Consider the following 15913-nt stretch of genomic DNA (forward strand, 5'->3'; position numbering starts at 1 on the left):
AATTGTGATTATTCCACGAAAGCATTTTGGTACAAATATTATTATTTTCATTTTAGTGTACAGTTGGATAACCAGCCGAACGAGAGTGCAAACAGATGCCGCCCGGGCAGCAGTCACAGAAGTGGTGGACTCGATTATGGACCTTAACACCGTGTATTACGAACTAACCGATCAGTCGGACGATGGATGTTTCTACTACCCTGAACATGTGGTCGACCAGCCCGTGGTCTTCAGAGGCTCTTGCGATATGAGCATACCTGCTATGGCTAATTTTGATGTTGAAAGAGTAAGTTGTGTTTTTTTTATTATATGCACATTTACTTAATTCCGGCTTTTTAAAGAATACGTTTGGGTGGAAATCATCAGCATCACCATTGAAGATAAATAAATAAAATGCACTTATTTCAGACTTTTCAGTGCACAATAACATTCATATTTTTGTAATTTTACCTGCTTTAAAATAAGTTGATCTCAATATTTTGAACAGGCAGAATAGGAAACATTATATTTCAAATGCTGCGAGTGAATGGTTTCATATGAACATAGAAATCTATGTGCCTTATTTTCGCATTTTATTGATTTAGGTACTTTATGGAACATGAAAATATACGGACTGCTGCTGAGTAAACATCATACATTCTGCCAATACCATTAGTAGCTTAATCTTTTTTTTTCAGTATATGGGATTATGGCACGAAATCGAATCATATCCTTCCGTCTTCCAAACTGGCACTTGTAATAATGCCAGATACACACTAGACGAGGAGCTTGGAATCGTCGATGTATTCAATACTCAAGTTACTGGCCAAGCACTGGATACCATTCGCGGAAATGCCACCATAGCAGCTGATGCGGGTGGTACTGGAAAGCTGGTTGTTACCTTTCCAATTGATGGAACACCGTGTAAGTAAAATAAGAATTGCGTTGCGAGACTGCATCTATTTACATGTAATATTATTGATGGGATATAATACCATTACTGAACAAATTAATGTGCTAGCCTTACAAAAAAATTACTACAAACATTTTACGTGACGGCTACCTATTCCATATAAAAATGTACTGACCATAGATATGTCATCATTTGACGCGAGAGGAATGTGACGATATACATACTTAGATATATACATAATTAGAAAGCCTTTAAAACTCAGGAACAAATATTCGCAATGAACACACAAATTATTAGGTACCATTACCGGGATTAGAACCCAGGTTGTCCAGCTTCATATGCAGAGTCACTACAGACATGCAGACTAGGCTGGTATACGAGGCCGTTATAATTTTGGCCCTTGAAAATTCACGAGTGATCTTGGCCCTTAATCTAATTGACAAGTGATTATCAGTTGGATATGAACGCGGAATATAGATATGTTATCTGTATATAAAACTATTAATTATGTTATGATGTTATGATTACGACACTATAGGTAGGTCCAAGGTACACTGTAATAGCATGGTAAAGTTATTTAATTGTATTTTCAAATGAAAACAACGTTTTGGATAGGTGTTCACAGATGACATGAAAGATAATTTGTACTAATAAAGTGATAATAAAAACAACATTAAAATTAAAACTAAAATTTAACAGAACTTATAAATAAAAAATGCTCCCCAGGTCGCCTTCGTTTGTTATGGTGCCCAGGAGGCTGGCAGCGTTTCCTTTTTGGATGGCCAGGCTTATTCTCTGGCCGAGGTAGCTGCCAGCCCTCTGGTCACCTGTGGTGTCGATGAGACGCTGGGACATTTCCGTAGTTGTAGCCGCAGCTCCCGCCCTGACGGAGGTCGCCTGTAGGTGGGACGGCGCCAGCGTGTCAACGCAGGTGGCGTCCCACACAAGCGTCCTCCCCAGCCTCCACGGAATAAGTGTCATTCCGTCGGGCCGCTTGTACTTCATACATTTGCAATACCTACAGTAAAAAAATATTGTCACTCAATTGATCGCGTTTAATATAATTTATCTAAGTAGGTACGTTTTTTAATGTAATGACAATGGAATACTATCTACCCAAAAACTAACTAATAAGATCGAACACGTTCGTGCTAAAATAAATACAATGACGATTGATGAAATAGAACAAAACTCCGAATGTCTTGCATCTTGCAAAATGTCTTGCAAATCTTGAGAACTGAAACGTAATACGCATTAAAATTAAAACATTTGTAACTAGGTAACAGGCGCTTATTAGTTGGATAATCTTTGTAACCAAACATGTAGGCTATTTTAAAAAATTTGGGACCTTTTGTACCGTGTTTAGTAAAATATTGAATCATTACTTGGTTTACTTTCAGACACAACTTCAACCGACTACTGGGTGTTGGACACCGACTATGACAACTACGCTTTAGTTTATACTTGCTACAACATTGACCCCGACACCAGAGGAGGTAACTGCTTTTTTAACGAATTTGTTTTATATTTGTTTGACTCCAAGATTGAATCATTTGTATTCTCCTACTTCTGTCCAATCAGAAGTCTGTATGTAATCCCTAGCAGAGCATTGAAAATCGATACGCGTAAGAGACAACTCACAGCGGCAGTTTGAAAGTTCCACAAAAATCCTAACACTGGTCATTAAATTTCAAGACACACCAGATACTTAGTTAATGCACGCAGACACGCATCTGGTGTTGCCTGGCCATAAGTTTTCTACTTTGTTCTCTCATGTGCAAAATAGTCAATTCCTTGTTTCACCATTTCAGTTTGGAGTTGGAAGCTCAGCCGATCCAAAGAGCTACTAGCCGAGGCCAACACAGCAATCAATGCAGTTATTGCTTCAATACCTGTTTTGGACGATCGTTATTACCAAACGAGAGATCAAAGTTCCGATGGATGCTTCTACTATCCCGTACCCGAGCTTGGCGTTCCTGTCGTATTCCCGGGACAGTGCGATGACGGGATCGCTGCTGTTCCTAACTTTAATTTGAACGATGTACGTATGATGTTTAAAAAGCTGCGACTTGTCAGGACAAAGTTCATGAATCGAACAAACAGACGAAAAGGTTTAGTTTATCATAAGAATTAAACTAGACTAGTATAGGAGGAATCCTATACTTAATCCTATACATCCTGTCATGCCGCAATTCATCCAATCGGTGATCACGTGGTTTTTAACTATACCAGCATCTCATTATGGACTTTATATTTTATTAACAGTTTCAAGGAGTTTGGCACGAAATTGAAAGTTATCCGAAGATAGAACAAACAGGAGAGTGTATCAGCCATGATTTCACGCAAGGCACGGGCACAACTTTAAATCTTCAGTCATCACAAATTATAGACCAGTTCCTGACAATTTCTTCAGGGAATGTAGCTTTTACTTCAACTGATGGAAGTGCCAGATTGGTAATAACTATAGTCTCGGATGGTCAGGGTAAGTGAATTGTTGTTTTTTTATGATTCGTGATTTGTATTTTTTTTTGACAAAATACCATAATTTAATTGTTTTAATTTTAACTTTTCAGTTATCGAAATTCCTTATTGGATCCTGAATACTGATTACACTGGCCATGCATTGGCTTACAGCTGTGTGAACATCAATAGCGATTATAGAGGAAGTAAGTGTTAATTTAGTTCGTTCTTTTTTGTACATGGGTTTCTGAATTTCGGGGGCATTCATTACGACTATTGCTTAGATTCTTAGAAGTGTGTATTAAACAATACATATTTAATTTGTATACCTTATGTGATTTTAACTGCACTTTCGTATTTATAATATTAGTATGGATTTTATCTCTAAACACAAATAAATTAATAAAATAAATAAATATTTGGGAACATCTTACACAGATGATCTGTGTAAGATGTTCCCAAATATTTCACAGATCGACCTAGCCCCAAACTAAGCATAGCTTGTACTGTGGGTACTAGGCGACGATATAAACATACTTATATAGATAAATACATACTTATATACGTAGAAAACAACCATGACTCAGGAACAAATATCTGTGTTCATCACACAAATAAATGTCCTTATCGGGATTCGAACCCAGGACCATCGGCTTTCCAGACAGGGTCACTACCCACTAGGCCAGACCGGTAGTCACAAAAAAACAATTATTTTCAGTATGGAGCTGGAAGCTCAGCAGGACAAAAGAGCTCTCTTCAACGGCTACCACAATCATAGATGAAGCTATTTCCAGCATTGATGTGCTTGGTAACGAATATTACGAGCGCGTGGACCAATCAGATCCAGCCTGCTTCTACTTGCCTGACCTGGAACCTGGGGAGCCTGTTGTGATCGTTGGACAGTGTCAGACTGATATTCCTGTTGTACAGAACTTTAACGCTGATATGGTAATGTTCTAGAATTATTTAATCCGAGACTTATACGTTCACAAGAAGCATCTATACCTATATTTTGATAGTTATAAGTAAAAATACGTAGAAAGTTGACTTACTTCCCTTACCATACCTTTTCTTGCAAAAAAGTAAAAGTCAGTTAGTCGTTTAGTTTTACGATCGGTAACAACGAAGCGAAAAAGTGTTTTAAAATGATTTTTTTTCTAGTTTGGCTTTTAGTACTCGTAAATAACACAAATTTCAAAACATGTATTTTCTTACCGAAAAATTGTGCGTGTGTGCGTATAAGGCAAAACTTATTTAGTATGAAAAAGAGATATAGAAGAAGAAGTCTTAAGGATTCATAATTTTTAAAAGTTGTTGAATAAAAAGTTTTGTAGTTTGAGGAATGTAATATACCTAGAGGCAACACCCGGTATAAGGCCGCCTGTAGTTTTCCTCTGCTTGTATTGCTGTTTTCTTTTGTATTGTTTTCTTCTATTGAGGCGTGCAATAAAGAGTATTTTGTATAACTATGTATTGAATTATATTCTAGTTCGCTGGCCGCTGGCGTCTAATAGAAAGCTACCCGGTTGACTCATCGACCGGAACATGTGACGATACGACATACACAGTTGACGGAGATTATCTGCGAGTAGTTCACACTCAGGTCAACGACGAACGGCTGAACACCAGCCAAGGGTACGCAAATCTGGTGGCAATTGGCAATGAGGGGAAATTCTTAGTTACTTATCCTGATGGTAAGTTAGCAACAAGATATTTAAAACCCAAATATGTCATTAATTTATAATAATCTACAGTTTCCACAAGTGTTTATTTTGTTAGTTATGTACCTCAAGTATACCACCGCTGGGCAAAAACCTTATTTTTTTGCCACATGTCCCGGTGTTGAGCAGTTTCTCTCCAGTTTTTTATAAAAACATCGAATTCACAGTTCAACATCGTCGAGGCTTACCACGAATTGAATAATTTTAATCTATCAACTGTGTGCTTGTTTTTTAGCTGATCCGGTTGAATATTGGGTACTTGATACGGACTACACCTCATTTGCCATCATGTACGCCTGTGAAAATATAGACAGCGAATGGAGACGAGGTAAGAACAAATACATGTTATTTACAAGAACCACCGTTCATGTTCCCGAAATTAAAAAAAAAGTATTTCGTCCGTATATACATTCTGTACGGATATGATGGTCGTATTTGTCTACGTGACAGCGTGATAAAACGGTGTCCATCTCTTTCTATCCCGCAGAGTTAAAAAGTGACAGTTTGTTTTATCACGTGGATAAATGTGGATACACCGATCCATAATAGGCTTGCTGGAATTATTAAGACAGGTATGCGCATTGCGCACATACTTACACGCCATCACAATACGTTATGTATGTGAAGAACTTATAAAGCAATCATAGAAGATTTAATTACGAAGATACAAAGAGGTAATTAATCCCTGTCTGATTTAGATGTCATTTCATTTGCTTAAAATTCTGCAAATTCTATATAATCTGAAACCTAATTACATTCTGGAGACAAGCAAATGAGTTTAAATTCTTAAATTCAAATTTCAGTATGGAGTTGGAAGATGAGTCGCACCACAGAAATGACGGACGCAGCTGTGACTAGCATCAACCAGATAATCGATAGCGTCGACGTCCTGAACAACCGCTACTACCAAGAGGTCGACAATACTGACGCCGGCTGTTTCTACTACCCCTACGCCGATGGCAACCCCGTCGTGTTCAGAGGCCAGTGCAATGAGAGCATCCCAGTTGTGACTGGTTTCAATATTGATAGGGTAAGTCATAAGGAACAGCATTCTCTAGAGGAACTGAGTGCTAATATGGTAAATGAGATGAAACTACCAATCTAGAGTTGCGGAAAGAAAAAAGAGAAGAGTTGTAGAATGTATTGGATCCCATACATTTCAACGACTCTTCTCTTTCCGCACAGACTCTATTAAGCTACTCGTAGTTAGATACACTTTTACCCTCAGAATTTATATATAGTGATCGCTTAATACCATTGTTGTTTATTATCTTTTAGTACATGGGTCTTTGGTACGATATCGAGAGCTATCCTCAAGAGTTCCAAGATGGAACCTGCGCAACCGCCACCTACACGCTTAACGGCGTCGTGGAGGTATACAACACTCAAGTCGTTAATGAAACTTTGGACTACATATATGGAAGCGCTGTGGCCGACAACGACGATGGGTTGGCTAAGTTGCTTGTGACTTTCCCTATCGCTGGCACTGACTGTGAGTATAAGAGTAATAATTAAATTGTTTTTCTTTTTCAAGTTGTATTTTCCCAAGTAACTAAAAGACGTGGTATACGACGACTTTTTCCATGGATACAATTGATGAAAATGTTGACCATAACAATATGAATAAATTAGACTTAGTAGACAAAATTAAGTAAAACCATAATGTTTACAACAGCAAAAAAAAAACAAATATCAAATTTTATTCACTGTCGTTGGATGTTTATTGATTTCTCTTTTACAGTTTCTATTACTTCTCAGTACTGGGTGCTGGATACGGATTATGATAATTATGCATTAGTCTACGCGTGTGACAACCTCAGTGATGACTCTCGTAGAGGTAAGAACTAAAACCTTTACAAGTAAAAAATATTTTTAAATATTCATGAATCAATTTGAGCATATTTGTATTTGTTTCTCTCAGTATCAAGCTGGAAGCTCAGCAGACAGAAGACCATGTCAGCGGCATCAGAAACTGCAATCAGCGCAGTAGTAGACAGCGTACAGGTTCTCAGTCAGGAGTATTTCGTGACAAGAGACCACACTGATGATGGGTGCTTCTACTACCCTGAACCGGAGGCAGGCAAGCCTGTGGTGTTCCCGGGACAGTGCGATGAGAGTATCCAAGCGGAGCCGGAATTTAATTTGGATCGAGTGAGTATGAGTCTTGAGTTTGTCTTGAAGAGGCTTTCAGAGATACCTTAGTAATGACAAGTGGAGTGTTAGCTGTCCGAAACGCACTTCATCTACTTAATTCGGATTTTTCCTTGGAGAGTGAAAAATGTGCGAGTTACTTGTTAATACCTGAGCCACACGAACCTGAGGGTCTGGTTGTGGAATATCAGCTACTAGAGGTTTCTTTTTCATTAATTCACTTGATTTGAGATTTTTTTTAAAATCTGATAGTTCTTTTTGACAGTTCTCAGGACTATGGCACGAAACAGCTGCCTACCCCAAAGTAGAATCGGAGGGTCATTGTATCAACTACGAATTTACAACTGCGACTGCAGATTCTTTCAACCTGTACACAACTCAAGTCATTGGTCTAGATCTGGATGAGACTAACGCGACTGTAGTAAGAACGTCTACTGACAACAGCGCTAAATTCACTATTACTCTGACATCTGACGGCAACAGTAAGTTATTACTTCTGTCCTCTATCGAATTAGTTGGTGTAAATGTTTAAAGTCTGTATTTCCTTAACAATCAACTTGACGCTGTTTCACTGATGAATACTTGAGTAAATTAATAATGAATAATGGTTTTAAAATATATGTACAAAAGCAACATCAAACATGCAATACTAATATGTAAACATTACATTACATAAACAAATTTGTTATCTTTTAATTTAGTTATTTATTTTTTCCTGTATGTGTTGTCAAATTAATTATCTCCTTATTAGTTAGTTAGTGATAAGTTAGGTCCCCACGGAAAATCAGCGCTGCGGCTTACCGTCGTAGCATTACGCTGAGTGGGGGTCCTATTTAACGTCTATGTGTCTATGTAAAATTTGTAATTTATATGGTTGGTTGACGGAAATAAATGTATTTTCTTTCTTTCTTTCTTTCAACATATTCAATATATATCGCATTGTTTTCAGATATCGAAATTCCTTATTGGATTTTGGCAACTGACTACGACAACTATGCTTTGGCGTACAGCTGCAATAACATCGACGCTAATTATAGAGAAGGTATCAACCACCATTAATTGAACACAATATAATTTCTGACTTCGTCCGCGTGGAATCTTATCTTCAACATTTTACATCTTTAGTACCTACCTATAATTTTCATATCCAAGCAATGTTGAAATTAAGTACTTTTCTTTTTTAGCAAGTTGTATGAAGTTTTAAGTCAAGTGGATTTTGAAGTTGGTTGCTGAAATTACTTTTCTTGTATTCTCATAATAGGTACCTATGCCCTTATACAAAGATTCAAGTTCCGCATTCCGCACTCACAAAATATCTGATCTCCATACAAACTTTCAACCCCTTTCTCACCACCTTGGGGAATGATTTTCAAAAATGCTTGAATTAGTTTTCATGTTTTTTAATTTATTACCTTTTTTTCCAAAAAGTTAAAGTTCCTAGCTTAAAATTAAATTTACACCCCAAGACGAATTTTCATCCCCTTTTTAGCCCCCTTAGGGATTGAATTTCCAAAAACGTTGCAATTACTTTTTTTTGTAATCGGCCATTATGTCTTTCTAAGAAGTTTCAAAGCATTTGTAATGGATTCAAACTTTGAACCCCATTTTAACCCTGTTAGGGGATGAATTTTACAAATCGCTGAAATCACTTAAATTGTCTTCTAATAATATCCCCAAATACAAAGATTCAAATCCCGCGCTCGAAAAAATGCATGATATCCATACAAACTTTCAACCCCGTTTTCACCACCATAGGGATGAATTTTCAAAAACGCTGAAATTAGTTTTCTTGTATTTTAATAATATATCTTTTTACGAAGTTTCAAATTCCTAGCTTAAAAGAAAACTTTAACCCCATTCAAACTTTCATCCCCTTTTTAACCCCCTTAGGGGTTGAATTTCTCAAAATCGCTTCTTATCTCTTGTACACTTTATAAATGCAATCTGGTGTGCAAATTTCAACTCTCTGGCTTTTGTAGTTTCGGCTCTGCGTTGATGAATCAGTCAGTCAGTCAGGACACTTGCATTTATATATATATACTAGCTGTGCCCGCGGCTCCGCCCGCGTGGAATTCGATCTGTGTCAGTAAGCGGCTAATTTCTAATCCTAATTTCTCTACCTCTCCCCTGGAGGCGGAACTTGAAGTATAGTTGACAGATGGATATGCTAGAGGACTGCAGTCCAGATACAATATTTTACAATTAGGTACCACAAAATAAAACTACAATCCAAAATCAATAGTTTTGCGATATAAAAAAAAATCGATATAAAAACGCAATTTGATAGACATTTGTACATTTTTACTTTTAGTATGGAAATCAGTCACATCATTTTATCACGAAAATCAACAGTACTACAGCAGTAACGTTGCAACAGAGTAATGCTGCCGCAGTCGCCATAATTATAAAGTCATTGAAAACGCGAGCGAAGCGAGCGCGAAAAATTTTCGATATAAAAACGCAATTTGATAGATAGTTGTAAATTTTTACTTTTAGTATGGAAATCGGTCACATCATTTTATCTCGAAAATTGACAGTGCTGCAGCAGTAACGTTGCAATAGAGTAATGCTGCTGCAGTCGCCACACATCAGAAAGTTGTTGAAAACGCGAGCAGGCGTGTCTGACTCCGCGATTTCGTCGCTTTGCTACAGGTAGCTAAAAGTACATCCGTTCGGCCCCAATTTTGGGGTTTGCCATAAGCCGCGCGTGGCGCTGTCGCCACCTAGCGGCCATATCTGTGCTGATCGTAACAGACGCGTTTTGTTAGAGAGTGAGTCTTGAAGTACTTAGTACAATTATTGATTCTGTGACGCGAGCGAAGCGAGCGCGAAAATTTTTCGATATAAAAACGCAATTTGATAGACAGTTGTATATTTTTACGTGTAGTATGGAAATCGGTCACATCATTTTATCACGAAAATCGACAGTGCTACAGCAGTAACGTTGCAACAGAGTAATGCTGTTGTAGTCGCCATACATTAGAAAGTGATTGAAACCGCGAGCGAAGCGAGCGCGAAAATTTTTCGATATAAAAACGCAATTTGATAGATAGTTGTGCATTTTTACTTTTAGTATGGAAATCAGTCACATCATTTTATCACGAAAATCGACAGTGCTACAGCAGTAACGTTTAACAGAGTGAGAGTGACATTCCATTTCCAACTGCAGCTGCAATACTGTTAATTTTACTATGGAAACGCGTCGCTGTCATTGTCAATTGCCATAGAAAATGAACAGTATTGCAGCTGCAGTTGGAAATGGAATGTCACTTTAATGCTGCTGCAGTCGCCACCCGAATGTCACTTTTATCGTAACTTATAATGTTATTGTAAACGCGAGCGAAGCGAGCGCGAAAATTTATCGATATAAAAAACGCAATTTGATAGACAGTTATACATTATTTTTTACTCGCGCCAACCAGGCGCGAATCCAGGATTTCATACAGAGAAGGGACGGGACAGTTTTCTATCAGCCTAGCTTCGCATAGGGCTCGACATTTAAGGGTCTCAGCGAGGTTGTTTTCATACAGAAAAGATGCAAGAAAGCAGAGCTTTGAATTGACCAAGTGAATTGAATTGGCGAAGTGTGAGCAAGGCAGAAGGCCCAGCTGCGAAAGAGGAAAGCTTGGATTTGGATCCACGCCCAAGTGTAATTAAGGGAGAAGATCAACTTTGCCATATTATGTGTAGAGTTAAAGGTGACTCAGCTCAGGTAAGAAAGCACATCAAATTGTATGAAAGCATCTCATAACAATCAGTCAGATTCATATAATATGTATTCTCATTTCTTTTATTGATTTTAATTTCTTTTCCTTTTGTAAGATTTGATATGTTTTCTGAAAGAGCTACGTATTTGTGATTTCATGTACATATATGTTTATTTTTTATATCAAATTCTATAAAGTTATGTACTCACTGAGTATAATTGCATGAATTCTATAGTAATTTAAATTGTATTTTTCTTAATTACTCGTAATGCATGTTAATTATAAGATGTAATAATGTTTTGGAAAGATGTGTCCCGCCGAGTTTGTTGCCGGTCCCATATTGGGATACCCTCCTCCAATTGAGGGGGGATTTAAATCTTCTCGGGGCAGAGGTGTACGGTTGGAGCCGGTAAAGGTTTATTTGACGTTCATAAGCGCATTGTAATATGCCTACTTGAATAAACTATTATTTATCTTATCTTATCTTTATAAGGCAGAAGACCTCGCGTGAGACCTTACGCCGAACTGCAAAGGAGTGGCTTGAAATCGAATCTATGCATGTAATCAGGACTCTTCTACTGCTCGCTCTTTGGCTTCACTCGAAAGCGCTACTTCATAGGATGCTTTTAGTTTTCGGCTTTCACGGGGCCCCTTATAACACTTTGACAGTTAGGTCTCAGGATCGCGGCTAAGGAGCAACTCGGCTTGGCCGACAAATCTGGCGTGCAAGAGAGCAAAATTCGCTATAAAATCGGTAACCTATGTCGAAAAAATCGGCTGGCCGCAAGCCCGAAAGCAAGATTTTTTTCCATGACTTTAAGGGCCTCCGCGTAAGGTCAAATCGAAAGCCTACGTTGGAGATGTTCTTACGTACCCTCACTCTCTTACTTGATCCCTATATACGGCCCTTCGTTATTAGATGGGTACTTGTATGTACACGTATAAAAATTTCATGTAGGTACCTACTCCACGACGACTGCAGTGCTAATGCAGCCTGCGCTTTTTTTGGCCTACGGTTTTGGTGCCATAAGCAAGTGCTTATTTTGCTTAAAAGGGTTAATCCGGCACTGCAAATGACAGAGGTCAATGTTTTTTTTTCAAAGTACCCACCTTCGTGGTCATTATTATTAAGTGCTTAAAGTAGGCGATACGTATGAATATAGATTTGATATGGGTGCAATAATTACGATTCATGATAGAGAAAATTAATAATTTTAAATAACTATGCAATTATACGCGTGTTGATATGTGTGTTTATTTTACCTCTACGTAACTATGTAAACTAATTTTTAGTTTTCTTGATTACTTAATGTTTACTCAGTTCCCCAAAAGATGGCACTGTGCAATGAGGGGCAATTAATTTACCGTCGTTTAATTTTGTTGTATTATTAATTTATTAAATCAACATAATTATTCCATTATTTTTGTTGATATATCCGTACTCCCTTTCTAAACTTAGAGTTAATTTGGCAAAATCTTTCCTCGGTGGCTTATTCATGTCACAATGTATTAAATTCAGCGCCATCTGTTAGTTTACCAGGATACTCAATAGTTGTAGCACAACTATTGAGCAATAGTTGAAAAGAGTTTGCCCCTCTTTCCTAAGTAGCGCCATAAGATTCAGGGGCAAACTTAAGTCAATCGAGTGTTGTGGCTACCCCCCCTTTTAGGGGTTGAATTTTTATAGCCTATAACCTGGCCGGGGATTTTCTCGACAGATTAGTAAAGTTTTCATCAAAATCCGTTCAGCCGTTTTCACGTGATGCGCGTTCAAATAAACAGACAAACAGATAAACAGACAAACAGATAAACAGATAAACAGACAAAAATTCTAAAAACTGTTGGAACGTGTTCTGTTATCGATTCTAAGTATCCCCAGCCAACTTTTTTTCAAATATCTTCCAAGTACAGACTTTCGACCGTCTTCAGCTTTATTATATGTATAGATAGAAGATAGATTTGCTAACGATAAAGTTTTCTTAGGGTTGTAAATTAGAATTCCGTTGCGGCATTTATAAAGAAAATATACTATTACAATTTTCAGTATATAGTTGGAAATTAAGCCGCGCTAAGGAAATGTCAGGAGCATCAGAAAACGCGATTAGCGAGACCATATCAGGCATTCAAGTCTTAGATGACCGTTACTTCGAATCGACCAGCCAGAGCGATGATTCCTGCTTCTACCTGCCCGTGTTGGCTCCAGAAGACCCCGTTGTCTTCGTTGGACAATGCGACCCTAACATTCAAGTTGTCCAGAATTTCGATCCAACGAGGGTAAGTTCTTTTTAGTTAAAAGGTTTCCACTATAATGAACTTTGTTTTTGCGTGAAAGTAATCGGGCTAGTTTCTTAAAAAAATAATAGCTTATGCGAAATATAAATAATTTTAAGGGCACTCAAGTTATGCCCCTAAGTACAGCATCCTGTACCAACACACACCAAAACAACACATATTTCCATGTATCCCAAAGAAAGGACTCAATTTTCATTGGATACGATTGAATGTCATCTGATATTCTGATATACATAGGTATATTTCATTCTTACAGTACGTAGGTCGCTGGCGCCTCATCGAGAGCTACTCTTCAGAATTCCAAACTGGCACCTGTAACGACGCCACGTACACTATTCAAAACGATGGCTCCGTCTTAGTTTACAACACGCAAGTCATCGACGAAGCCTTGGACACTATCACCGGTTCTGCAGTTCTAGCCACCGCTGACGGCTCTGGAAAGCTAATAGTGACCTTTCCTGGAGGTAGATATAAATTTTATTGATATATCTGTGAGGGCTACCATATAGACGCTGGATATACCTAATTGCGGAAGGAAACACTCCTCCTGAACTCGCATTAAAAAAAACACAAATTATGCTATTTTTCAGCGCCTGAACCCGTGGAGTACTGGATTTTGGACACCGACTATGATTCATACGCGTTGGTCTACAGTTGCGCAAATCTGAATAGCGATCAAAGACGAGGTAATATTGAAATTGAAAATACAAAGCTAGATATACCTAATGTAGGTATGATTGATGTTATTTCCTTACAAACGTCTAAATAAATTAAAACATAATATTCTGGAGACCAACAAATGAGTTTAAATTCTCCTGATTCTTGATGTTATTTCTAAAACAGTTCGTACTTAATAGATATTCATAATAATTCCAGTATGGAGTTGGAAGATGAGTCGCACCACAGAACTGACGGAAGCAGCGGTGACTAGCATCAACCAGATAATCGATAGCGTCGACGTCCTGAACAACCGCTACTACCAAGAGGTCGACAATACTGACGCCGGCTGTTTCTACTACCCCTACGCCGATGGCAACCCCGTCGTGTTCAGAGGCCAGTGTAATGAGAGCATCCCTGTTGTGACTGGTTTCAATATTGATAGGGTAAGTCATAAGGAACAGCATTCTCTAGAGGAACTGAGTTCTAATATGGTAAATATAAATCCCATGAAACTACCAATCTAGAGTCGCGGTAAGAAAAAAGAGAAGAGTTGTAGAATGTATTTGATCCCATACATTTCAACGACTCTTTTCTTTCCGCACAGACTCTATTAAGCTAGATACACTTTTATCATCAGAATTTATAAATAGTGATCGCTTAGTACCATTGTTGTTTATTATCTTTTAGTACATGGGTCTTTGGTACGATATCGAGAGCTATCCTCAAGAGTTCCAAGATGGAACCTGCGCAACCGCCACCTACACGCTTAACGGCGTCGTGGAGGTATACAACACTCAAGTCGTTAATGAAACTTTGGATTACATCTATGGTAGCGCTGTGCCCGACAACGACAACGGGTTAGCTAAGTTGCTTGTGACTTTCCCTATCGCCGGTACTGACTGTGAGTATAAGATTAATAATTAAATTGTTTTTCTTTTTCAAGTTGTATTTTCCCAAGTAAAAGGCGTGGTATACGACGACTTTTTCCATCGATACAATTGATGAACATATTTACGTAAAAAAACAAATATCACATTTTATTCTCTGTTGTTAGATGTTTATTGATTTCTCTTTTACAGTTTCTACTACCTCTCAATACTGGGTGCTGGATACGGATTATGATAATTATGCATTAGTCTACACGTGTGACAACCTTAGTGATGACTCTCGTAGAGGTAAGAACTAAAATAATTACAAGTAAATAATATTTTTACATATTCATGAATCAATTTGGGCATATTTGTATTTGTTTCTCTCAGTATCAAGCTGGAAGCTCAGCAGACAGAAGACCATGTCAGCGGCATCAGAAACTGCAATCAGCGCAGTATTAGACAGCGTACAGGTTCTTAGTCAGGAATATTTCGTGACAAGAGACCACACTGATGACGGGTGCTTCTACTACCCTGAACCGGAGGCAGGCAAGCCCGTGGTGTTCCCGGGACAGTGCGATGAGAGTATCCAAGCGGAGCCGGAATTTAATTTGGATCGAGTGAGTATGAGCCTTGAGTTTGTTTTGAAGAGGCTTTCAGAGATACCTTAATAATGACAAGAGCTGTTCGAAACGCACTTCATGTAGTTAATTCAGTATTTGATGGAGTGAAAATGTGCGAATTACATGTTAAAACCTGAGACACACGAACCTAAGGGTCTGGTTGTGGAAGATCAGCTACCACAGGATTCTTTTTCTTTAATTCACTTAGGTACGCAGTGTATAGTTTGAGAAATTTTTGAAATCTGATCGTTGTTTTTGACAGTTCTCAGGACTATGGCACGAAACAGCCGCATATCCCAAAGTAGAATCGGAGGGTCATTGTATCAACTACGAGTTTACGACTGCGACTGCCGATTCTTTCAACCTGTACACAACTCAAGTCATTGGTCTAGATCTGGATGAGACTAACGCGACTGTAGTAAGAACGTCTACTGACAACAGCGCTAAATTCACTATTACTCTTACATCTGACGGCAACAGTAAGTAATTATTGCAATCCCTTTTTGCTATATCATGACGCATCCAAATACATTCGAAT

At 38.2% G+C, this 15913-nt stretch overlaps 1 protein-coding gene across 1 annotated transcript in view; it reads left to right on the forward strand.

Annotated features, from left to right (window-relative positions):
• LOC134673601 (uncharacterized) overlaps positions 1–15913 on the forward strand; it is a 74890-nt gene that overhangs the window by 41579 nt on the left and 17398 nt on the right. Inside the window, exons 30-52 of the mRNA XM_063531600.1 lie at positions 57–286; positions 678–903; positions 2293–2388; positions 2704–2933; positions 3158–3374; positions 3466–3558; positions 4071–4300; positions 4842–5046; positions 5309–5401; positions 5877–6103; positions 6352–6565; positions 6815–6910; positions 6995–7224; positions 7490–7706; positions 8174–8266; positions 12976–13205; positions 13480–13687; positions 13814–13909; positions 14100–14326; positions 14571–14784; positions 14963–15058; positions 15143–15372; positions 15638–15854. Of these exons, the coding sequence (XP_063387670.1) occupies positions 57–286; positions 678–903; positions 2293–2388; positions 2704–2933; positions 3158–3374; positions 3466–3558; positions 4071–4300; positions 4842–5046; positions 5309–5401; positions 5877–6103; positions 6352–6565; positions 6815–6910; positions 6995–7224; positions 7490–7706; positions 8174–8266; positions 12976–13205; positions 13480–13687; positions 13814–13909; positions 14100–14326; positions 14571–14784; positions 14963–15058; positions 15143–15372; positions 15638–15854 (4215 nt within the window). The remainder of the gene's footprint in view (positions 1–56; positions 287–677; positions 904–2292; positions 2389–2703; positions 2934–3157; positions 3375–3465; positions 3559–4070; positions 4301–4841; positions 5047–5308; positions 5402–5876; positions 6104–6351; positions 6566–6814; positions 6911–6994; positions 7225–7489; positions 7707–8173; positions 8267–12975; positions 13206–13479; positions 13688–13813; positions 13910–14099; positions 14327–14570; positions 14785–14962; positions 15059–15142; positions 15373–15637; positions 15855–15913) is intronic.

Source organism: Cydia fagiglandana, chromosome 18 (assembly GCF_963556715.1).
Source record: "Cydia fagiglandana chromosome 18, ilCydFagi1.1, whole genome shotgun sequence".
In the NCBI taxonomy this organism is placed as follows: Eukaryota; Metazoa; Arthropoda; class Insecta; order Lepidoptera; family Tortricidae; genus Cydia; species Cydia fagiglandana.